The sequence below is a fragment of the Oenanthe melanoleuca genome, chromosome 1A, assembly GCF_029582105.1.
Source record: "Oenanthe melanoleuca isolate GR-GAL-2019-014 chromosome 1A, OMel1.0, whole genome shotgun sequence".
NCBI classification, from domain to species: domain Eukaryota; kingdom Metazoa; phylum Chordata; class Aves; order Passeriformes; family Muscicapidae; genus Oenanthe; species Oenanthe melanoleuca.
The window spans coordinates 51,188,004-51,214,402 of NC_079334.1; the positions used below are offsets into that span (position 1 = coordinate 51,188,004).

The 26,399-nt window shown below is 38.6% G+C and overlaps 1 protein-coding gene across 4 annotated transcripts in view; it reads right to left on the reverse strand.

The window, feature by feature from the left end:
- Positions 1-1,720: 1,720 nt before the first annotated feature.
- TRABD (TraB domain containing) overlaps positions 1,721-26,399 on the reverse strand; it is a 31,392-nt gene continuing 6,713 nt past the window's right edge. For 3 of the 4 annotated variants that reach the window (XM_056512145.1, XM_056512152.1, XM_056512158.1), the window contains exons 2-10: positions 21,613-21,679; positions 19,402-19,480; positions 16,667-16,833; positions 15,714-15,854; positions 11,341-11,451; positions 10,421-10,560; positions 9,003-9,175; positions 7,311-7,422; positions 1,721-4,907 (exon numbers count right to left, since the gene is read on the reverse strand). In XM_056512145.1, coding sequence (XP_056368120.1) covers positions 4,733-4,907; positions 7,311-7,422; positions 9,003-9,175; positions 10,421-10,560; positions 11,341-11,451; positions 15,714-15,854; positions 16,667-16,833; positions 19,402-19,480; positions 21,613-21,636 — 1,122 coding nt within the window. In that variant the 5' untranslated portion in view covers positions 21,637-21,679 and the 3' untranslated portion in view covers positions 1,721-4,732. Of the gene's footprint in view, positions 4,908-7,310; positions 7,423-9,002; positions 9,176-10,420; positions 10,561-11,340; positions 11,452-15,713; positions 15,855-16,666; positions 16,834-16,968; positions 17,119-19,401; positions 19,481-21,612; positions 21,680-26,399 lie in introns of those variants that run through there. The other variant, XM_056512160.1, reaches the window with a different exon arrangement.

The following is a 26,399-nucleotide window of genomic DNA, read 5'->3' on the forward strand; positions in this document are numbered from 1 at the left end:
GAGCCAGGCCAGGTGTCAGGACTCAAATGACGAGGTTTTGTGATGGAAACGAGCACACTCCCCCCAGCTCCCAGCCTTTTCTGTGCTGGCAGAGAGGGTAAGGGGTAGCCCTATCTTTGCTGCTGTTGCCTCCCTGGAATACAGAAAGCTCCATTCTGCAGCAGGCACAAGGCAAGCGACAAGGGAGGGGATAATTACACAACCCCCAGGCAGCTTCTCCGGCGGGGAGCTGCTGAACAGAATAGCTGCTTCAGCTGTTCTGGGGTTCTCACATACACATGGACACAGGAGTCCTGCTGGTGCGAGGACATATGCAGCTGGTGCATTTTTTCACCCGAAGAGTCAGTAGACTGATTTCCGCTGTGTATCTTTGGAGCTACTTTTGTCCCCTGCTTGATGTTTTCCATGTGCATCTCCACAGCATGGGCTCAGCACCCTGCTGAAGTCTGTCCATCAGTCCAACCATATCAGTGACCCTTCTCCCACCTTTCACTTAAAAGCTACCACAAAAATGTCAGTCTTAAAACACTCAAGTGTAAAATTAAAGTTTATTTCCACTTTAAAAAGAAACAGGGAAATACATACACGAGTCTCTTAGAGTTACACAAGTCATAATGTGCTGTTTCATTTCCATGTGTAGCTCCCACTGCCTGGCACTTTGAGGTAACTGGATATATTTCTCAGTTTTTTAGATGTTTTACAATACACACAGAAATACAGCTTCCAATGGAAACATAGACATTTTAATGCACCTCAAAAAGTCAATTTTAAAATTTCCTTCAATATTTAGTATAGAAAAGACACCTCAAACATGACAGGGGCCAGCAGTGTGCAATGTAATGCTGGTGAACGATGCACTCCCAAAGCAGGCAGCTGCCAGGTGCCACCTGAGGCTGTCTGGCAGAGCACTGCTCCAGAGCAGAGCTGCTGTGCCATGTCCTCTGCCACTCCCAGGGACACTACAGGACTACAGTATTCAAAGCTTGTTCTTCCACCTAAATGGTTTAACCAGCAATTCTTTGCAGCCACAGCTCCAATTGCAACTGGAGGGAACTTTGCCTGATCAAAGGCATTTTGCTTTACAAACAATCAAAAAACCACTGATTGACAAAGGGTACAAATAGATGGTACATTATCTGTATGGAATGCAGCTTACCATATACATGAATACAGGTTCTTTGTATTAATACTTTTAAGCAATGGTCATATTGATTTACCTGTGTCAATTTGAAAGATTAAGCTCTTTGCCACTCATTCAACATCTTTTGCACTTATTTCCTGCATGGATGATAGCACTTTAAGCACAAATTACTGTGCCTGATGTGAAGCCAATATTGGAGTGCTTTGCTAGACAGGGACTATAGCTGTCAGCTCCTTGCAAGACTGAGCACTGGAGACATGAAAAGCAACAACAAAATCAACTCACCACGCCTAACTCTGGACTCTTGAATTTACTTTCTCACGTTCAGCAGTCTCCCCATGTGTTCAGCAGGACAGGGAAACTCCTTTTCCTCTTAACCAGTTACATGTGGTAGGTAGAGAAACTACTGCTTCAGCATTACACTAAGATGCCTCTCAGCAGGAGTTTGTCAGTTCAACTAATGTTCTCCAGACAAATGTGTTAGATGGTGGCATTATCCTGTACTAGATCTAGCTAACCAGTGCTTGCTCTCAATAAAAATACTGGTTAATTAGGAAAATAAATACCTTTGACAGAAACGATGGTTAAAATATTTTATTTTGTATATAATTAGAACATACTGCTGTTTACTTTAAATCACTTTAAAGGCACACATTGTTAGAAATACTTCAAATTTACATCACATGTACAAATGCATAAAACAGATGTACATGTCACCAAAAAAATACAATATGGCTTCATAAGGTTGAGGTGGGGCTGGGACAATTCAACATACACTTAAATTTTACAGGATGCTGTTAACACTGAAAGGACTGACTAGAACAGAAAAGAATGGACCTAAAACACGGATTTATGTTATATAAACAGTACAACACATTGAATATACAACATCAAGAATCTGTGTATGGATTCATAGAATTGTTAGTTCTGCAAATTCATCATTTTCCAGTGCTACTGAATAAACAATGCATGCATATGATCTGCCAATTTGCAACAGTGGGAAGATAAACCGCAAATTCTTCATCCACAAAGAGGTCCCCTGAAGAATCTGCTGATATGCTTTGTAAAAAAAAAAAAAAATTGAAACAATAGACTTAAGGTACTGACAGAGAATAACTGAATAATGAATGGACACCTTAGATGTTAATCACTTTTGGCTAAAAAGTATAAAACATCAAGTCTGCAAGAATGCTCCATGACAATCATTTAGCATTAGTCCCAACCAAGATTAAGGCTCCTATCTAAAATTTACCTTAGATTTGTTTTCCTTTGTGTAAAATTACCTGAGCACAGATATCAAAGATCTACAGAGCTTTTGAAATACCTGCAGATACTTTAAAAATCTGTAGATAACTTAAAGCAAAAAATCCATATATTTAATTCTAGCAGCTAAATATTTTCAAGAAAATAACCAACAGAATATCATTTTGGTACATCAGTAAAGCCAGGAGAAGAGTGAGCTTAAGCTTTTGCTCTCATCTTTTTAAAATGTACATAAAATGTAATAGAATTATTCAAACAGGACTGCTTAATTGTAAACAGTACATTAATTTTTTTTAAAAAAAATGGGAATCAAAATTTAGGCAGTCACTCTACTCTTCTATAAATAGTTTACAAATGCTGCTTTTCCTCTTGCTAGAGATGGCTGGTGGTTTCTTAAGCACTAATAAATAGAAAATAACAGGACCCACCCCACTGTTTTCTGTATTATCATTTATGCTTTGTGTCCTAGGAGCATGAATTGCTGTCATTCTCATTTGCTAAGGTTTATTCCCTGGACACCTGTAAGGTCCAGACACAGAAAAGCACCTAGCATCATCTTAAGAGCTCTGCAGAATTGGGTTAGATTCAGTAAGATTAAAGATAAACATGCACTTTATTAATTTGCTGCACTGGAACTGAACTGGAAAATAAAATTTCCAAAGAGCAAGGCAGAAAAGCATCAGGTTGCACGGACAGACCAGCTCCCAGCAAAGTTAATGCCATCATAGAGAGGAGCATCAGACCCTTAATTTTAAAAGATCAAAAAAGACTACACTGTACAGAAGATAGATGTACATACTTTCAGCAAACAAAAGACTGTATGGAACCATTTCCAACACAACCCTTTGGAAATATACCCTATTAAAAGTGGTTTCTGGATTTTATTGAACCAACTGAAAAAACACAGAGAAACACAAAACACATCCCTTTTCCTCCTCCTGCCTCACATACTGGTTCCCAAAAGAAATTAACACAAATAAAAATCTTACTTTAAGCAATGAGCAACTGTATGCGACCCTGAGGAGCAAATGGGACTCTTCCATTCAAATACATCAGGTTAACTTTGATATGACAATGTTATCTGTGTTGTTGACCTAGGACTAGCTGATTGCCAAGGGCATTTTACAATCACTGACAATCCTGTAAAAAGGGAAGGTACCAAAAAATTCCAGTGAAATATGAACCTAGGATTTAAAAAGAAACAAATTGATGATGGATGAGTGTTCCAGATAATTAAAAAAGCAAGTAACAGCAGTCTGTAGTACCCATAATTCTATGTATAAATAGTAAGCAGGTAATCCAAATAAAATGCTACAGTTGGTTGAAAAACTAAATTGAACACTGCTTTCCTATTAAATTAAAATATACCATCCACCGAGAAATTACATTGATAAATAAAATATTTTCATGTAGCAAAAACAAGGGGCAGGTTAATTCCAGGCTTTTTATGCCAAATATGAAAGATCTGAGAAACAAAAGTTGTACAGTAGTTCTAGTCTCTTAAATTTACAATACTGAAACCAGCAGGATTTGGCTAAATAATACAGTTTTTAAATAAGCTAATCTAAAGGAACAGACCGTCCTGTAAACATCTGACACAAACCACATTGCATTCTGATGGGGTGGCTATGTCTTCTCTATGCAGGAGAAAGACAAATTCAACTGGTGGTAGTAACAAGGGATGCAATCTAAAGGCAACATTCCTGTTCTTCAGTAAGGCTTGTAAAAAATTTGAGCCGTGTACGTATGACAGCCTGTACAATTATGAAATTTCTGGAAAGCTCTTAAGTTTAAAAAAAGCCTAAATGTTTTAGGTATAAAACACATTGAGAAGATGTCCTTTTAAATTATGTGTAAAAGTGTCTGGCACCAGAAACAAACACTTGGTATTATTATACCTAAGAAAAAAAGCAAAGAATCACTCAAGTGTCCCTGAACTTCAGAGGAGATGCAGCCCAATAGGTTACTTTGCGTTGTTCTTTCCTCTGGAAAAGGAGCCATGAACACACACCCTTTAAGCTGCCTGTACTACATCATCAGTTATATATATATATATTATATAGTATGCATATATAATATATATATAATTGCATACACATTTCTTTTACCTCAATCTGGAATCATCTGGTTTCATGCAACACACCTATCAAGATTCAAACTATTGATTAGATCATAGCTGGTGTATAAAATATTTTATTATGTAGTGATTGAGTGTTGCTCAGCTTCAATCAGCTCTGACTAGAATCCTCATCCTTCAGTCCAGCTCACGCGTTGCCTCCATCACCCTTTCTTCAGCCACCTTCTTCACACAGAGCCTCCACTCCATGTTCATTGCTGAGGCACGTCTGTCAGCCTCTGAAGATAGCTCTGTGTTGCTGGCATTGAGAGAACAAACTGAACTGTCCTGTGACCTATTCGATAGCAGCCATATCCCAGCAGTCCAAAAACTGTTGCTTTTAAAACAAATTTGAAAATCTTACTTGAAGCTGATGGAGGAGGCACACTGAAAAAGATAGAAAGCAATATTAATATTTGAATAGCTGGAAACAGAAGGCATTTTCCAATTAAAAAAAAGGATCTTTTCTCTCCCTCCTCCCCATAGTGCAGGAATTTTTCAGATAACAGATGCATCTTGAATGAACAATGGAGTCTTTAATGTTCAAGGGCTACATATAATTAAGTAACAATAAAAATTAATAAACACTAACAAAGCCTTTTCTACTTATGCATTATGTCACTCTTAATGGCTAGGAACCTTTACTTGTCCATCACCCCATCAAAATAGCTGTCAATATCCACACTTCTTAAAGAATACTAGAAGAGAATATTGTGATTTTCACAGAGCTGCTTGGAAGTCTCTGCACTGGCCACCCGAGCCAGGAGGCAGAGGACAACAAGTAGACCAGGTCTACCCCCCAACCTTCAAGCACTCTCACTGTTGGCATATGAACAGTTAGTACCACCTCCCCAATAAAGCTGACTTTGAGAGCACAGTGACATGCACCTGCAGCCCTGCACCATCACTAACAGGCTCTGCAGCAGCTCAGCTGGCCCTGCACCCACAGAAACTCATCATCCTCTCACAGGCAACTCAGAAGTTTCCACATATTGTTTCAAAGGAGCCTCAAGTTATTATTTATTTATATCCACAAAAAGTTTCAAATGTATTCAGAAGTAATCAGTTACAATAGTGCAAAAACACTGGGTGCTCTCAAACTAGGTTAGATGTGCTGAGATTAGGATACAACTAGACTGAGTTTAGTTCCATGTGCTCAAACTAGGGAAAAGTTATCACTGATAAGACTTTGCACATTACAGTAATATATACAGGAGAGTTTAAGAAAAGCATATGTATTAAAAAAAAAAAAAAGAAAAAGGTGTAAAGGCATCTTTTACATATTGTTGTACCCTTCCCTACCTACTCTCTCAATTCTAATAATTCACCACAATTTAAAAAAAGTCAGGTCAGGGTGCTAATAATGCCCAGGTCATGGCTTCCATCCTTGTATGGGCCATTCACTTAGGAGTTGGAGTCAATCCTTGTACACTCCTTCCAACTCAAAATATTCTGTGGCAGACAGTAAAGTCTGCTTGGAGTCATGCTCAACGCATGAACTAAAAAATTAGAAAAACAGCATGAGGGGCAAAAAAGTTTAATGAAAAGTAAGTTGCAAATACAGCACTCTTATGAATGCCATTTGCTTCTTATTACTTCAGAAAATCAAGTTAATGCAATATTAATGTCTTCTGAAAGATACTAGTAACTCTTCTGATCAGTTATGGCACCGGCATAGTAAAGACAATCAAGTCAGAGCCTAAACTTTGAGGAGAAAGACCTTCTATGCAGGCTTGAAGACATGCATTTGGTCTTTGGGCTATTCAATTCTGTGCTGTCAATGATGCAACCAACAGCCACCACACAACATGGATTTGGACAACCTCATTGTACAGGTTATCTACGAGGATGCAGAGGAATATGGACATCTAGTTTGTGACTCCAGGTGAGGCTTAGCTTTACAATATAGTTATAAATGGCCAGGCAGAGCTTCTGTACTTTGCATTCTTGAATCTACACAACAAAAGTTTCTCTAAATTGTATTTTACATGTCAAAATATACCATTTACGTGGATGTCAGTCTCTTCTGGTTTTCATAGCCTCTGAAGAGATGGGTGAGGTCGTTACATAAACACAATAAAAGGATGTGATAAGGAAAGTGTGAATATTTGAAAGACTCTATAATCCTAAAGCACCACAGACCAATATTACTAGGTTGTATTATAATCTCTCCTGTATTTCTGAAGTCCTGACCTTTGCAGCTTTATGTGATAGACATAGTCTGAACACTTTGGTTCTTCAATTGTCTTTTACAAAGCACATGCATTTATTTTAATAGGTACTTTGAAGCAAGAGTTCACCAGATACATGGCTTAAAACAGCTCATAATTAGTTAGGTATACACATTAAACCAAGCAATTACTTAGATATACACTTAAAAACAGAGTACAAGCAACTGCGACACTAAACTTGCCAGAGCCAGCAGTGTCCTGACAAAAGTTTTAAATCCAATTATTTATATTTTTCTAAGTTAGACTAAGCCTTGTTCTGTTTTCACCATCTTCTACAGCTCTCATTTGAATTTTCATTTTAGAAGACTTAAATTAGGACCAATTAATTTTCTTTCTAGACAAGGGCATATTCTCATCTCTATTTTCCTCCATATTCAACTACTTATTTTTTCCTTCCATATTTTCTTTTTCTTTGCTGTAAGCACAATCTGCAAGCACTGCACAGCAAGCCAGTGAGCTGACAGGGCAGGGATGACAGTAGAGATGCTTCTTGAAGCTGTGACAACCAACCAAAAAGACTCCAGAGAAACTGCTGGATTTTAGCAGGAGAAACTGTTACCTCATTATTTCCTGGATCTTTAAGTCAGAATTCCAGTTCTTTTCAATTCCAGGTACATGACCCATGCCAACAACACCAACTACAACAGCTGGGATGTATTTTCTAGGTTCATCTGAGAAAAGAGAAAGGAATATATCTGTAAAATAACTAATTTCAAGCTGTAAATAAATAGGCAATGTGTGAGACTACAAAAATTATTTTTCTTTTACTGCCAGATATAGAAACCCTGTTGTTACATACTCATCTCACCTTCTGCCTCTTTCATTGAAAGTCTGAAAAAGTCAGCACGGTTTCTGTATTTTTAGGAATCATTTATTTAATAAATAGACCTGGCCAGTGCTCATATTTTACCCTCAAGGTGACAGGCTCAGCAGATACAAGCTACATTAACTTCTTTCCTTCTCTGTGTAGGTCATATTTCTGTACTGCTTATGAGGACACCCCTGGTCTTTGCCATCTCCTGAATAGAGAACTTTCTCTGCCACTTTAGACAGAGGCACTTGACACACAAAGTGTAACAAGGTTTGGGCTCACAATCGTAGAAAAACACTTGAGACCACACCTGTCCCTGTGAAGTTCCCTGGTCCAGACCGAGCCTCAGCAACAGCAAACCCAGGCCAGTAACATCCAGAAGCTAAGCCAGCTACCATCAGACCAAAGCAACACATGCCAGCTCTCACCCTCATCTCCCACCTACCAAATTTCACAACATCCAAAATGTGGTTTCTGGAAGTTTTCTCCAATGAAAAATATAGCACCATGGCACAACAAAAATAACTCACAAAAAACTTTCTAAGGAATAATGATCAGGCTGCTTTCCTATAGGGAAAATTCTACATAATACATAAATATAAAATACAAGTTCCACTGTTTTGCTTTAAATATCCACCCTTGACTTTTCCAGAAAAAAAAGTAAAACTGTGAAGAGCAGCCCACCTCAAAGTGGAACAAAACTGTATTAAAAACACTAGAACTATTACACATTTACCAATTGGTTTTTCTAAATTTTCTTTTTCTCAGTCTATTCTAGGGTTGCTTTAAGTCAGAACTGCAACTACAACAGAAGTTCTGCACTAAACTGATGACAAAAACTATCTTCTTAAGATATTAAGTAAGAGGTAACATACTTCAGTATGCTTATCTATAGGAAGGGCATGCAGATTACATATGTCAGCAGAATACTTATAAGATTAGACAAATACTATTTTTCTATATGCTTATATTTTGCTGAAACAGCAGAGTCACATATGATTATTACTGCCAGATCACCAAAGTTCCTAATAGCCCAATTTATAATTATAAAAAAAACCTATGAAGAGTACTGAAATCAGAGAATTAACTTATCAAGAAATGAGTCTCTCAGCAGCCAGTGACAACAATGAGGGGCAAGCAAGACACGACTGTCCCATACTGTGCTGTCATACAAGATCCCTGCCTTTTGAAATAGTTGCCTGGCTAATTAGTACTTTCCAGTTTTAAATAGCACAATGAGAGGTGAAGCATAATTGAGAGTCTACTGCTCTAGGTGGTTTCAACAGAAGATTAATAACCCCTTTTCAATTTTTCAAGCATTGTATCTTATGTGACACATGGCATTCATGAACAGAACATCCCAGATTTCCTGAGATCTGAATTTTGGAGCAGTACACAAAGAACACTTGCTGGTTATAATCTCTGCTTTAAAACAATTACTTTCTGAAGCTCGAGGTAGCTCTATCTGCTTTGCTGCTTGCTTCAGCATGTAGGTCAAGTAAATATCTCGTTCAGAGACAATCGTTCGATGAAGATCAGGGAATTCTCCAATCATTTCTGCCATCATCTGTTCCAGTAAATCCTTCTGTTTGCATTTCTCCACATCATCTTTACTGAAAGAAAGGCAAGTTTTCTCAGTATCTGTTACGCTTTTAAAGGTCAACACAGACAAACTAATGAATAAAAACAATTGGGCATTACACCTAAACAGTCTATAATTTTCCTCTCCATAAGGAAAATAATCTCCATAAACCTGTAAAACTTGATACCTAACAATGCCCCTACAGTGAAGGAAAGGGAAAGAAAAGAGATCACTTGCCTTTAGTCAGTTCAACTGGATTTTCTCCCTTCCCACTTTAGAAGCTGACAACTGAACACAGCAAAACCACTAGGGCTTCAAAGGCAGGAGTTACCATGGTGCCCCACTTTCAGTGTATATTAATAAGCTTAGAGAGCCTACACACAGCTCCTTCTGAAGAAGCAGACCTGATCACTGAGCACAGAGAGAGACTACTCAAGGAACAAAAAAGGCACACTGTAATGCACAGTCTGAGGACAAGGAAAGAGATCTGCAGGTTCCTAGTGTCAATCACAGGTCTTTAGCAGGGAAGTCAAAGTTATAAGCCAATTGCCAGAATAGAAGAATAGCAAACAGGCAGAAAATGCAAAGTAAGAATTGCAGGAGTAAATGTAATGAACTTTTATTCTTTTCATAGGTGCTATAAACCTTCTGTTATCACCCCTGGCTGTGGGTCACAGCTTGTAGAAATGAAATTATCTAGTTTGGCATCACTGCCTACTAAAGAATGATGTCCAACAGGCTTCCTTTAGTTTCCAAGATTAAAACAGCACTACAAACATCAGCACAACAAGCTAAAGGAGAAATGCTAGCTTTCAACAGACCCAGAAATATCAGCAGACTGACAATTTTGATGTTGAATTATTACTTCATTTTCCATGGAATCTCATGTTCATGGCTGTATGTGGAAGTCTTAAGAACATACAAATTATTGTACTGAGGCCTTTACTCTCTCTTATTTACAATAGCCACACACAGTGGTGGAAAAGATAAAAACAGTAAAATAATTTAAAAAATTTTTAAAGCATACTAGTGCTATACTAGCCTTACACTTCACCTGGAAGTAATGCATTGAAAGATAATTAAAGCAAGACCTGACAAGATCTGAAAGACAGCTTTCAGTTCAAAAATACATATTATTGCAGGATAGTTTGTATATTCATCCTTCTCACTCACTTCAAATTTCATTGCACCAGGCTGGGCACCCTTATACTAAAGTCAAACTGAGGAATTGAATAATCCACCCCAAATACAAAAATTATGGGGTGCTTATTCATACCTGATGGGGTCAGATAAGAAGCAAAGGCCCCAAGCAAGCTTGACTTTTTGCCAGAAGGAAAGTGCAGCAATTGCTCTCTTAAATGTAACAGGGATGGGTCGGTCTCCAAGGTGGAATTTACAGAAAGGTACTTTACTAGCCTGAAAGAGAAGATACAAATACCTAGTCAACATTTCATACTGCAGCAGAGCACTTTCTTATTGACAAACTTAAAGGACATATCGTGTTATACAAGGTATCTTAGAAGAGAGCAAGTAGTATCATACTTCAACATAAATAAGTATTTTGGCTTTGCAGCAAATACAATTTACAAAATACTACTACATTACTTCAAAAAGGAAGTAAAGACCAAAAATAAGAGTTGCACAAAACAGCTATTTAGTTCCAGGTATCACTGCTGGCAGTAGTACAAAAGATGACTGTCAAAAGACCATATAGGACTAACAGACCAGTTAGTTAACGGAGCATTTCACTTCCCCAGTCTTTGTAGACAAATGGAATGTGTCAGATCTCATTAATCTTTTAGAGCTGGTTTATCACAGCTTGAAATCCTGACACCACCAACAGTGGAACCAAGATCAATAACCACAATTCAGAAAAAATTATTTAAAAGAAACTAAATTATTACTGAAAACAAATGTCTTCAGAAATACAATCAGGAAAAAGCCGTATCATTTGAAGTCTTTTTGGAATTGCTTTCCCACAACTTATATCTACAAAGCTTTGTATCTTAAGGTACAGTCTGAAGTCAAAAATTTTTACGACTTCATTGGCGTCAGCAGATCGCCAATTGGCAGATTGGCTTTACTCTATGGCCAGAGTGCTCTTTTCTAGGCAATAACAAAATAGTTTTATTAAGTTAAACTCTGGAAGCAAAAGGCCAGTAATCTGATCTCAGAAAAGCCAGTTCAAGTTCACACCTCTTTGAAAGCCTCCCTGAATTCTCCTCCTGGGGCCATTCCCAGCTGTTCTGTGATGTGAGCAGAAACCTTCAGAAGCAGCATTTGCATCAATCCAGACATAACTCCGTTCTGGCAGAAGAGAGAAAAAAACATGTTAAAAAACCCCAAAAAAACAGGTCAACATGCTAAAGAAAGCACTGCTAACAGAAGTGAAAAAAACAATTATTTTAATGAAGAAACTGAATGAACTTAATGAAGCACTGAAACAACATTTTGGAGCCAATTCACTGATCAATACAGCCCATATTTCAGTTTTTATCAGTTTACCTCACTGTGTGGCCAAAGTATTCTGCCTTTCAACAAAAATGTACAGCAGGTTAAGAAAATAAAGAAGGGTAGCCAGATTTATTTCCGTCTATATTTACTCTGCCTGCTTGAAGAAAGTGTCTGAATAACTCAATGGATAAACAGTTCATACTGTACATTTAATTTTTCTTGACCTATGGATACAAAAAAATTAAGGGACCACCACAAGAGAATTTACATTAAATGTACAGTGAATGCCATGTCCTAGAAATACTGAAGTGAATCCCAGAAATGCCAACAATCGTGAAAAACAGTAGGTTGCGGACTGATTAGATGAAGAAACAAAGAGAATCTAACATTGTAGTGTATGATTTCAGCACACAAGATCTTAAGAGACCTCACAGGCCTGAGTATGAGTGAGTCCTACAAGAAGACTGAAGGTTCTCTATTACTTTTTTGAACTAGACTTAAAATCAAAACTCTTGTCTTGAGAAAGAAAATATTTCTTCTATGTATACTTAAAGTTTTCTTTTCCTGACCTTTTACAAAAAGAATTAAGAGAACATCTCAAATCCATCCCTTCTGTCCAACTCTGGCTATCCCCAACAAGTTACTTTTATGATTACAACTCAATGAACCAACATTACGTGTCCCATAGCATAACCTGCATCTTGGTTACACATCTCCTCCAATTTGCCATCAGTCCATAATTCTGCCAAAAGGGGCACTGCTCCTTCCCTCAACAAAGGCTAATTTCCTACTATATCATCAGCTATGTGCAACTGAAGATGAGGCTACATAGGATAGCCTGACTTAATGTAACTACTGGAAGTTACCAGAGAAAGCTCCAGGTCTCCATTCCTTGCTCAAATGACCCACCCTGTGCCAGATCCAAAGCTTGTGTGTGTGACCTCTCCAAAGGCTGTGGGTGGGTTTGTGCCATTAAATGGAATCAAGAGCCACTGAGGACCAGAACTGGCAAAGAAGAAGGGTTATTTTCAAAGCGAATTTATTACCTGCTTTATCATACTACAAACTAGCAAGCATGGAAGAAAGTCAAGTGCTGGGCTTCTGGGGAGAGCCAAGGAAGAGAGAGGAGAAAAAGTGATTTCACAGCATCCCTGAGATCCAGTTAAAGTGCCTGGGCAACAAAAGTTTCCAGAAGTTCAGAAAAGAGACTCACCCCTCCACTCCCTCCAAAAAAAAGACAAAAACAAAACAAAAAAAAACCTAGGATAATGCAGCCTGAGGTTATTTGCTGGCTGATCTCTCCTCCAGGACTGATACACCTGAAGTTGTATTTTTACACTGTGACAGGAAGATTCGTCCTGTTGCCTAACAGAGGGATACATCTTTGAAGTGTTTCCAAATTGTCTGTGCTTTTAATCTGCAGGGGGCCTTGAAGCTACTCTTTGACTGTGTATCAAGTCACTGATCAGCACCAAGTGCAGAAACAAGCCATGTGAACTTTCATTCACAATTCTTTTAAAAACCCTCATTCTCATGAAGGAAGGCAGCACAGCCTTGACACCTGGAGCCTGGAACTGGTTTCCTTACTGCTGCAATACCACCGGAGGTTAGCCTTCAAAACACAAGTCAAGGTAGCAAGTGAACAGCAGCCTGCTCATGTCCATATGGATGTACCTATCCTCTATCCATTCATGTTATATCCATTTTATTTAAGAGGACTGTCCCTATGGTTTACCTAAACATGGAGGCTGTATTACACAGTGCAAAAGGTGAGCTTTTTTCACCAGCCAGAACCAACATTACAACATAATCCTCCACAGGTAACTTCAGACAAAAAGAGATTAAGCTTTGATTTTACTGTCACTAGCTCACTTTCTTTTCTGTCCCCAGAGCAAGGTTTCTCAACTGCCCTTTTGTGTCCAGAGTAGCAATCTTACAGCCACCAGGAGATGATGCAGCAAAAAACCAAGCCCTATAACAGGGCCATGGTATGGACACAGAAGGGATAACAGAACCAGGAAACCAGGGAGAAGATAAGAGAAAACCTGTCTTACCAGTTTGATTTAAGCCAACTGTTACTGCACATCTCCAAGTTACCCATATTTGAGCCAGATACCAGTCTGCACCATGTTGCCTTGCTTAATGGAAAGCAAACAGGTACCTCTCTGCAAACAACTGTAAGGGTTTTGAAATTCAAGGAGGAGCTAAAGGAAGTCTGGTTTTAACCTGAAGCAATTACTTGATAAGCTGTGGATGCCAGTGACCCATTGCAAATATGTACATTTCATGTTAACATTCTTCTCAGTTTCCAGCTTCAATTAAGAATAATGAAATCAATATTTATGTAGTGATTATAAAATGACACCATTTGGGCTTTTTTTCCTCATTTTCAAACTCAAGGATGAAAGCTGAAAGCAGCTTTTTCTTTTAGTATAGCTTTTGAGCCTGTCTCATTTCAATGAGAGAAGGCAACTAAGGCATAACTGGGCAACTTACCAACTGGTTGGATTTTTATCAGAGAAAAACAAAGACAGTATAATCTGGCATGAGACAGTTGGATTGTTCTTCCTGGTTTTCCCTATACAATCAATGCTGTTAGTGATTCAAAGGGGAAAGGCTGGGGGATTTTTTGGTTGAGACCATAGATATATGTTCTTTAAAAGACCAATGTTCAAATTTTATTATTTCTGCAAATAAAGTAAAGGAGACTAATACTGAGCTGTAAGAATAGGAAGGATCCTTGGAGTATTCTCTGGCTTTGGAGCCAAGAGAGTATGTGTTTTTCTACTGTCTGCACACAAGATCACTTTGAGCCCTAGTAGGAAGTGGTAACTGCAAAGCTGACAAGATGAATTTACATTACAGAGAAAAAAAAAAAAGTCTGATATTTTGTTTTCATTGTCCTTTTCCTCTTAACACAACAAAAATTGTTGCATTTAGCTCTGATAAAAAGAAAAAAAAAAAGTTTCTGTGCCTGTACACAAGGTCAGAAGATCCCCAGCTATGCTGTTCCAGCTGTTGTGAACATGCATTTTAGCCACATGCATTAGAACAATCCACCTTACCAAAGATAAACATAGATGCAGCAATTCATGCAATATGCAAATGTTTTGCAGTGTCTTTTCCTTTGATAGGGCAGAAATAAAGAAAACAGGAAAGAGGCATTATTGCCTAACTCTATGAGTCAGAAAGCCTGCCCTGAGACCCTGTGTGTGAGCACACACACTGCATAGCCCTGAGCCACTGCAGGTGCTTCTGCATGCATGCAGATTATGTTCCTATGGGGGTGCAGTCCTGCAAATTCCCCAATTACATCAATAAAGCAATTCCAATATACAGTTACCACACAATCAAAATAGCAATGAATTTCTTCGTCCAACTGGACACCAAAACTCTTTCTACTATTGACTATGTACTGCTATTCTAATCAAGTGTCCTGTCATTTTTAAGTCAACTTTGCATTGTTTCCCTGTGCCTAGCTTAAAATTACTTAAATGCAAGCTAGCTAGGTGGAACTGCAAAAATACAGGACTTTTTTGTTGCACACACATCCAGACATATCCACATCAAACTGCCGGAGTAGTTATAATTAGAATAGAATCCCACACATTTTAGCCCAAATTTTTCAGAATTCCCCTTCAGGGCCTATTGTCAACTAGAAACTACTCAAAAGAGAAGTGGATAGGTAGGAATAAAGAGCAACATTGAGATGAAGAAGAAATTCAGCTAAACAGAAAACACCAAAATTAAGTGCTCTTTAAATAGTTGCGATACAGATGCAGGTTGCAGGAATAATAATAACATTTAAATATATTAGCAGAGCATTACAATTACAAAGTTAGACTTGTCTCCTGCAAATGGAGCAGCTGTTAAGTGCAGGAGGACTCCTGTCCACGTAATCAATCTGCCTAAACAATCCTTTTGTAAAAACAAAGTCCTCAATGCTCTGTCTGAAAACAGAAAAAAAACCACCCAAACCTAGCTTTGCCACTGTAATAGCACTCTCACCTACATCAACAGTATTAGGTTCCCAGGTGATGGGAACAATGGTTCTGATTGCAATTTGACAAATTAGTCTTAACATAAACCTTTAATTCCCACTATAGGAATCATACCTGCTTTATAGCTTGTTGAAGTTTCTCCAGATTTATTTCTTTGGCTTCTTTTAGTAATGTCTTTTCATCCATCTTTAACATAGAAACTCTGTACTGACATAGTTCCACCACAACTACATCAGGCTGCACTTCTTGTATTGTCTGAAAAAGATTAATTTATTTACACTGCTTTAGAAAGAGAAACAGAAATGCAGCCAATATCAACACCTTAAAAAGAAAAGGGACTTTAAAAGCACATTCCAATAATAATTTTCAATTAAAAAGCTGGTAGAATAGTAAATCAGAGTTCTCCAAAAATATTAAGGAAAGTGACAGCAAAAATGTCTTAGTTACTGGGTGCTTTGGGACATATTGTGCTGGGAAGGGGAGCAGAGAAGAAACACTTCATTTAAACCTTTTCACATTCACAAAATTAATTTGACTGTACTCTGTGGTATTTCGCAACCTCAGTTAAAATACACTTTATGCTAGAATTGTCAACCCTGGTTCTCACAAGATTCCTCCCCCTCTGTCTCCTGAATAAAGCCACTCTAAACTGCAGAGCTTGCAGGAAGTACAGTATGAAATAGTTCCTACTTGCACTAGGATTTGAGATGTATTTGGAGCTTGAGAATGAAATCCAAGTTTTGTGTGGCATGGTTTTACAGCCAAATACTATCCAGGCAATGTAAGCTTCACTAGTGAGATTTCTACTTTCAACACTGGTGTTGTATCTGCCTTTTTACTGAAGGGCAAATAAAAATATTTGACCTGCAAGAGCAATGTATTGCATAAAAAATTACTACTGTAACATGTCTGCCTCTAGTGTTGTTAGCTTTCTAACAGCCACCTAGAAAAAACAGAGCCTGAAGGTTACAGCACAGAACCAAGTCAGGGAACTGAACTTCATTTTATCTAATGCTAAACTGAAACATTATAAATATGCTGCGGAAGAGCTCACACTGTGTATTTACCTTTACTACATCCTTTTTGCTGCTGTCACTGAAGTGGGCTGTTCCAACCACATATACTTTAGAACCATCCTCAGTGTCAAGCTCAGTCACAGTGCTTGGTAAAGCAGGTCTTTTCTGCCTCTTCTTCAGCTTCATCTCCAGGAGAATTTTAAACGCATCTGCATCAGCTATAAATGTAAAGAAAAATAGAAAAAAAAGCACACATGATATAAAGTGCAGGTAAGTAAGACAGAAAATAAAAATGGCGCCACTAAACAGCAGAGCAGAGCTAAAAGGCCATTGATTTACCACTGTAATCTTACATTCAATTCTGAAGCTACATCATTGAGAGTGCCATCACTGGAGAGGCTGCCTCCAAGCATGGGTCTCAGTCCAGGTTTCCTACCCTGTGGACACTGGGACAGGTTGTCCACGCAGTTCAGTAAGGAAAAGAGAGAAGCTGTGTGGCAGGTGAGGTGGACAGAGAAGCAAAGAATACTTAGGAAAGGTATACACTAAATTAGAGAAAAAAAAAAGAAAAAAAAAAAAAAAAGCATTTTTAAAATTCTAAACCCAAAGTGTTCCATTTTGGGATTCTTATCTATACAAACAATAGCAATACATGGACACTGGTGTGAATATGATGGCAAAGTCACCTGCACATATCGGCACATATAGGATACCTACAGTACCAGCCTTAGTCTATTCTGTGATTAACACACCAGGGATCAGTACAGAAAGGAAAATTAAATCTCAAGAGGTATTTAGGTTAGGAATCCAATAATTCTTCCCTAGATTCAACAGCTATTTAAGATCAAAATGGTACAAGGTGAGTTTAGCCCCTCTGCGTTGACATGCGTGCTGTATTGAATACAGGAGGATCTATCAGCTCCATTAAGTGCCAGATAGCCTCACTGAGACAGAGAAGCTTTAACTCTACATCAATTGGAAATTAAAGTCACTTTGAATAAGTCATTTTTAAGCTGTAACGCATTTTAGGAAAAAAAAAATATCAAGCAGGAAAGCAGAGTTTTGTTTCCAACCAACTCTCTTTCTCTGGTAAGCTGCTGCACAAGTTAGCAGAGGTCTCAAGTGGTCTCCAGAAGCCTGGAATAGGATCATAAGCCCAGGGGAAAAAAAAAAAGATTAGTGAACAGTTTGTAGGCAGGATGTCGAAGACGCAGATAAATTACAGCCTCCTACCACACATTCATTTTATGAATCTAGTTTAACTGGGTGGCTCTGGCCCCAGTTCCGTCCCACAAATACTAATCTTGTAAGACTTTATGTAAAAAAAGAAAACAATCCCAAACCAAAACCAACCAAACAAAAACCCCATCAAATTAAAAGAAAACCAAACAAACAAAAGAAGAAACCCAAACCCATAAACCAAAAGCAACCCTTCAACATCTTTCTTAGCAACCTACTACTTCATGGTCAATACCCAAGAGCATGGTATGTTAATCAGTGCTGTCTGAGCTACAACAATGTTGTGGCCAAAGCAGATGGTGATGCTAAGGAAAAGGTAAGAAAAAGGACTGAAAAAGGAAGAAGAGGTAAATTTGTAGCACTCTCAGTCACATAATTGTACAAGCAGCCATAGCAGGTCAACAAAAACCCCCCTAAGCAAATATCCTGCCTCCCACTATGGTCAAAAGTGGATGCCTAATGGAGAATATAATACATGAGGAAGTGTGTGTAACACCTGTCTTAAATACTTTCCTAGCCTAAAGCCATTTATGGTTCAGATTCCCCCAACTGAAAGTGGTTTCTACATATTTGGTAACCCTTAAGGGGTGCAATTTCTATTTATTTTTCAAGCTTTCATCTCACACATATAGTCAGTACTGGACTGAATAATGCTTCATGTGAAGAAAAAATGCAATAATGGTACAATTAAGGAAAACTCAGGAGCAGCTATGGTTTTTATTGAACCAACTTCTATATCTGGAGAAAAAAGCAACATAAAAAATTAATCTGCTTCTTTAGGTCTGCATACACCTTCCACAGCTTCAGTCAAGGCTCTGTTTGCTCACATGAAAGCTGAGATCCCCAGGAATTATTCAGCAGTGTTGCTGTTACACAATTTGCCCTAAGGTGGTTCAGAGCCTATTATTTGCCAGAAAGCACAATCTGAATGTTCCTATTGTTATAAATGAGCACTGTATACGTTAATATCACAACAATGTATCAATATACATAAAGCAAAGTCTGAGAAGCCTTTGTTTATTCTTCTTGTGAAATGCCTGTCATCATGTGATCTCACCAATAATAGGTAAGAAAAGATACTTGTGAAGACAGTTTTGGTTGGAGTACTTCTATTGCCACATCATACAGGCTTGCCAAAACATTATCATGCTAGCATGGGCAAAGCATTCCACTTGGGACAACTGATCAACATCAAATCACTAGATGCCAGACTGTCAAAGCAAACACATACTTATGCATCACTGGCTTAGAAAGCAGTAACTGAGCTTAAAACAATAGCTGAGTGTATCTGTTAAATCTAAAAATATTTACTTTTGAAAGTATGGGATCAGCAAAATGACAATCAATATGTCATTGTTCTTTCTAAATCTGATTTATGCAACTGGGCCTTGAAATAAACCAAGAACTGACTAAATCAGCTACAACTTCATCAGCATCTCCCTTTTTTGCTAACAGCCCTGTCCTTTTTAGGTAAGGAAAAGGCAAGCATATGTAGTTTAATACCCTTCTAGTATGATACACCCTCCCCAGTCAAACCAGAAACATACAGATATTCTGCGATACACTTGACGTTTCCTTTGGGCCATCTTCTGGTGCATCAGAGGACGACATTGGATCTGCAGCAGCCTGTGTGAAACAAATTCAAAAGGAGGCTGGGAATTATAATGAAATGTTTTAATATATCTTTCTCTTTGTGAGTTTACTCAATTTGAACCTACTGATAATATTCAAGCAAGTAAATAATTTAAGAAGTGCCACAGTTCAAAACATCTGTAGTTTTACAACTGTTTTTTCCTAGCCGAGTATGAGAAAGAACATATTAAAAATAACTACTTCATGCCTATTTTAAGAGATAGTATTTATACCTGACATGGGGTTTTAAAATAAACGGGATTCCAGATAAAAAGAACAAACTTATCTCTAATGCTACTACAGGACTTTCTATGTTGAAAACTAAAATGTGCACTGATTATTTTATACCATTTGACTCAACTAACAGTCAGCATTAGTCTGTCGGGAGTCTGACAAAGTTAATCAGTACTCACAAGACTGAACACATCCATTCTAGAAGGGTCAGGCCAAGTATTTATTGGAATAAGGCAATTACACAATATGCACATCAAATCTTAGAAAGTTCATGTGCATGATGACTTTATATATATCAGAAATCAAAGTCAAAAAGATAAAAGGCATCTGCAGAGTTTTGCTCTCCAAAGGAACAGAAGGCAATTGAAAAGATTCCCAAAGACTGACTCTTAGATATGATCCCTAGAAGTATATGATACAGATCTTTGCCTAATAAAAACCTTTCCTATTTTTAATTAGCTGGTAAGTTTCAAAACCTGTGCATGGAATACAAACAATTCCAGTCATTCAGCCAATGTCATTCAAGCCAGAGTGGCAGAATTAGTGGAGAAAAGACTCAGGAGTAAGGAAAAGCTAAATTATAAACTACCTTTAGGCAACTACCTAAATTCAAATTATCATCAGGATGATTATTGGAAGAATTTGGAATTTCTGAACAACACTAAGCCAAAAAGTTGGAGACAGGATGAGAACTCATCATTATTTAAGCACTTTCCAAAGGAAAGACAATATTAATGAGTCAGCAAGCAGGCACCCAACTTCTCCTGATGAATGTCAGCTTTTTAGCTAAAATGACTGGTTCATTTACTTTGTACGTAACCTGGTAAGGTTTAAAGCAAGGCTGTACAAAGCACATCCAATTGTTAAGTGCTTTCTACAAGAAAAATTATTTTCTTCTTGTATGCCATTATGCCAAACAGGAATTTTGAGAAAATAAATCCTGAGTATCTTATCATGGCCCCACTGAAGGCAAGGAAAAATTTATGATACATTTCATGGAGTAAGCTCAAAAAGTACTACAGCTTTACAGTGCAAAGTTTAAAATACAGCAACACATCATCCTTCCACTATAAAGCAAAAAAGTCTGTTCATTGACAACTGCAAACTGCAATTACACTGCAAATTGCAATTACATTCACAAATCTAATTTAACACCAGCTCAGCTTTTGATCACAACATATGGCTTGACTCTACTGCTTGCATACTTTAAGTCTAGTCACAACAATATTTTGGAAAAATTTATCCATTGGTAACATATGGAATTAATCCTGTCACTTTTGCTGGCTTTGTCATCACAACACTGCCATGAGCACAGCGCTAAGCCACCACATTAGGAATCTGTTGTTCTTTTTTTTATTAATAGGACAAAATAACTGACATTGTCATGCGTCATAAGAGAAAAATTTCCCGAGCTTTACCTATTATACCCAAAAAAGGTTTTGAGATACATGGATATGAAAGGAGAAGAAAAAGAACAGAAAAGATGGAAAGAGCATCTCCGTTTAATTTGGCAAGGAACTTCAGCCATGTACAATGAGATTATTAATATATAATCAATTTCTGTAATTTACTCAAAAAACCTTTTTCCTCCTAAAGGTTTAATCTCATAGGTTAGGCTATTTTATGCAATTCCTCACTTGCAAGTAGAATTATAGAAAAGACCCATTTTAGCTTTTGCAACTGGAGGGAAAGAGAACATGAAAAGAACCTAAATGTATCAAGAAAAATAGTACCCAGTTCTCCATCCCTGTTTTAAAAGGCGTCTCACACTAGCATTCTCAGTCCTAAGACTTTGCAGAACTCGTCCAAAAATGAGTGGAAGAACCTGGTTGATTCAGTCTTGACCTTCCCTGCAGTAGTACTGAGATACAAACTTCATCTCCAAACCCTACCTCAGGCTGTTGCTCCTCTTGCATTCCTGCAGCGTAGGCTTATTTTCACCAACCAACCACACAAGAACTGCAAGAAGTAAAATGAAATGGAAGAGAATTAAAAATTAATAACCCAGAGTATTTGCTCAAGAACAGTCAGTGGAACAAAAAAAAAAAAAAAAAAAAAGATGTGTCTCTACAGTCTCTAATAAAGGTTGAAGTAATAAAAGCAGCAAACTGAAGAGGCACAAATGTCACTTTTTCAACTCTACTGCCATTAAAAGAACCACAACAAACCAACAGCAACTCTCCCAGCAATAGGTAAAACTAGCCTGTTTTAGTATAATTCTTGAGCCAGAGCAGTTTCTACAACAAAAATCTTGCTCAACTTAATTAGTAGTTCTGTCTTGTCCATATGCACTACATCAAGACAGTTTTTAGGCGGATTTTAGGAATCATCTATATTTCTAGGACTTCACTGCCGCACAGAATAGGAGAGCAGTCACAATATTAAACTATAGTCATACATGTTGTTTTATCTGCATCATGTGACCATATATATTTATAAATATGTCAGGGTTAGACTAGTCAGCTAGAATTTGTGTGACAAACCCATGAAACTAGGTTTTCAAACTCTTAGTGAATGGTTTCCATGTTTTAGTTTAACAGTAAGGATGAAGGAATCTTAAAAGTCCAAAGCCCTCCCTGAAGCAGGCAGAGTGCTGTGATTGGACTTCAGTGGTACTCTAGAGGTGACTACACAAGACACTGAATGCATGACTAATGCTCATTCTGCTTATTCTAACTGCTATCCCATTAATATTGAAGCACTCAAAGAAAGTGTTACTTCTTTACTACAGCATTTTGGGCTACCTCCATCTGAGCTATTTCATAGTACATGTGAACAGTCCTTGATTTTATTAAATAAAGAGAGAGCAATCCTGAACAACTTATTCATAGAATACATTTGCAGTCCCACTCTGAAGTTTGGCTCCTGTTCTATGGTCAGATGAGGCTGGAGAAAAGCTGGCTGGCGTCTGGGTGACAGCATACTTCAGCACACAAAATGTGATGACAAGTCTTCCCCAAATACAACAGTCTCCTGCAGTTGGATTAGTGCTCTGCATTCTGGTTTCTAGAAAGCTATTTTGCTTTCTAGCTTTGCTTAAAATACATTTCATTCAAAGGGTATTTGCCTGGGCATTATGAAGTAATTGAGTGCAATTCTGTCCACGGGCACATCTCCCTCCATGCAGCAGAGGGATTTCAGGAGTTTGTGCCTCCTCGCTGTCCACTGCTCATGGTCAACCAGCAAACCAGAGATCAGAGCTGCAAGCTGGGCAAGAAAAAAAAGTGGAGTGGCCAAGATCCTGGCTTCTGCATGGTTTCTGGAGCAAAATCCTCATGAAACCCAGAGTCCCACAGCTTGAGCAGTCAACAGCTACAGACACAACTCCTGAGCTGCGAGGCAAATACCTCATTAAAACAAAAACATACAAACTGCACACAGTCCAAGAAGTTCATTACAACAAGCTATTCAAAAACATGCAAGAAGTCTGCACTTCATAAGCACTCCAGCATAAGCACTCCAGTGGTTTTGCTACAAGGCACAATATAATTTCAAAACCAGGACCTTCCTGCCTTCCAAGAAGTCAAGGAAACCTGGATGTCAGAGTAAGCTGAAATGGCAGGTGAAGCTGAACTGCTCTTCTGCTTCAGTATTTCCACAATTTATGAGTGGTACAAACAGATCTAAAGCAGCACAGCAGAAGGAAACCCCTGCCTTGAGACCTGCAACACCAGCCCACACACATCTCACTGCAGGCAGTCTGTCGGTTTTGTGGGCTTAAATAAACTCAGTGCCTCTTTTTATCCCGTCCTGATAGACAGAGTTAACTACTTGTTGATTTAGGCAGTAAACCACACTGGAAAACAGGCTCAGCTTTAAAAAAAACACCCTTTTTTTTCCGTGCCACCCTTCCAAGCCATTTTTAGTTCAAATGATCAAACAGCTGCAGGAAGAACTGCAGCACTAAAACTTGAGGAACAGCATGAAGCAGAGATGCTGAAACCAACTGCATTCTGAAAAAATATTTGTTCAACTACAGCATCACTCAGAGCGTACCAATACTCTGATGCTCAGCTCTGGGCTTCGTTCTCAACTGGTTTGTGTGCAAAATATCACAGTGTTTTTCTGTCCATGAATCAGCTGACCCTAAACACAACCTAAAGTTATAAGCTTGATTAAAGCCTGCTGGCATTTGAAAACATGTCTTTTATCTACAGAGTACTCTTCGAACTAATGAACTGCAAGTTTTGTTTAAAGAATAGACTCCTATACAAAAGCACTACATTTTTTTCCCAAGTGACACTTTAGAAAACCTTACCCCATTCTCACCACTAACAAAATTATTTGTCTAATACTGGTGGGGGTGCAGGAGAGATCTTCTTTGAAGTTTACTCATGCTAACTATAACCAGTTTTTAACTGACCTACACCTTTGGAGATAACAAGCTGTTTCCAGCTCAGTGTTTCACTGCAGTTTCCAGTTCCAGCCTCTGCAGGAATCCATGGACCAGTACTTCTATGGCCAGATGGGAGAATGGGCAGCCACAATGACAGGCAAGTTTGACACTGTTTTTTTAAGACAAGTGGGCCCTTGGGAATCTCATGAGCTTTAAGTGCAAGGTGCTACCCCTGGCTTGGGGCAACCCCTCATTATCAATACAGGTTGGGGGATGAAGGGACTGAGGAGGGCCCTGCTGAGAAAAACCTGGAGGTGCTGGTGGATGAGGTACCAGACGTGACCTGGCAATGTGCACTTGCAGCACAGAAAGCCAACTTGTCCTGGGCTGCATCCAAAACAGCGTGGCCAGCAAGGAGAGGGAAGTGATTCTGTCCCTCTGCTCTGTGACACCCCACCTGCAGAGCTACAACCAGCTCTGGGATGTGAACCCAGCACAGGAAGGACACCAACCTGTTGGACTGAGTCCAGAGAGGGCCACCAAGATGGTTAGATGGCTAGAGCACTTCTCCTACAAGGAAAGGCTGAGACAATTGTGGTTGTTCAGCCTGGAGGAGAAGGCTTTGGGGTGACCTAATTGCAGCCTTCCAGTACCTGAAGGGAGCCTACAAAAACCATGGAAAGGAACATTTTATAAGAGTTGTAGTAACAGAACAAGAGGGAATGGCTTCAAAGTGAAAGAGAGTTTATCAGATTAGATATCAGGAAAAAATTCACTACTGTGAGGGTGGTGAGGCACTGGAACAGGTTGCCCAAAGAGGCTGTGGATGCCCTAACCCTGTGAGAGTTCAAGGCCAGTCTGAATAGAGCTCAGAGCAACCTGGTCTAATGACAGGTGTTTCTATGACCTGCAGGAAGGTTGCAACAAGATGATCTTGAAGATCCCTTCCAACCCAATTCTATGCTCTTGTTTTCAGGTGCTTAGATCTGCTCTAGTTACAGTGGAGGTGAAATTTTCCATGCAGAAGACCTATTTCTAGACTCACCAGAGTACAGACAAGGCTGGGTACTCAGCTAGCAGCATCCTAGGTCATGACCTAGCTCATTCATCATTGTGAAACACACTATCTTTGTACATCTATGTATTCACAGAAGGTACGTGTGTGCTATGATATTTGAAATATAATTTGAAGCCTCTGAGAGAAGACTGAATGTACCTTGTTGTTACACAGATAACCAACTGAAGTGCACAAACCTGTATGTACTTCCTTCCACCATGTGCAATAGCAAGAAAAGGGGCCAGTTCAGATCAGATTATGGCAACCATCTGAATAATTTACATTCATGCACTTCCAAATTTCTTGGAGTTTTATTTTCCAACATGTATTTTGGGCTTCTTTTTTTATTTCAAAGTTTACTCTCCTACAAAAATGACACAAAGTAACAAGGCATTTTATTTGTCTGTGCTTGTTCACCCACAGGTGAATTTTAAACTATTTTGGCAAGCAGGGAAGAGTCTCACAGTCATTTAGAGGTGCAACACACAGAGCTGCTCCTCCAGGAGAAAAAGATCACTGAAGATTAGGGAAGGTGCATGAGAAAAAGAGGTGGTCAGCAGAACTTGTCAGGGAACAGAAGGAAATTTCATTCTAAGTTGAAAAGCCACAGGCAAAAAAAAATTGTTCAGACAATTATTTACAGTGTTCCATAATATGTATACTGCAATATCTCATAACCTCAAGTTCTACTTACCACAAGATTTGGCATGAACATGTGAAACCAATCCAATTCCCCTCCTCCAGCTACTTCAAAGGCCTGTAAGAGCCCCTTGTGAGATATATCACATACTGAAAATCTCAGACATGACAGTGCACTTCTTTCAGATGCACTGAGAGGCATCATAAAGGCACTCAAAGATCAGAGATTAGGAAGTATTTTTGTTCTCTTATCTGCCTGGAGACTGTCTTAATCAGGGATTCATTCTCCTGCTTCGAGTATTACCAAGAAAATTCCTGGAGCTAGAAGAAACAAAGAGGAATCTGATCTTGCTCCTTATAACCCAGAAAGATGAGACTTTGCCTCTGAAATTTTCTTGAAAGAATTCCTTGATGATTGAATTTCCACCTCAAACACCTTTTTTCCAGGCAAGTAGAATTCTTGTGCTTATTGCATCTTTGTTAATCCGAGGGGACCTGCCATTCACTGAGCCATTAAAAATTGTTGTTTATATATGCATGTGTGAAAAAATGAAGCCCTTTTGCCAACTCTTAAGATACTTAAGCAACCAAACAGGAATTTTTGAGACCACCAAATAAACTGCAAACCTAGAATTTAGCCATTACTC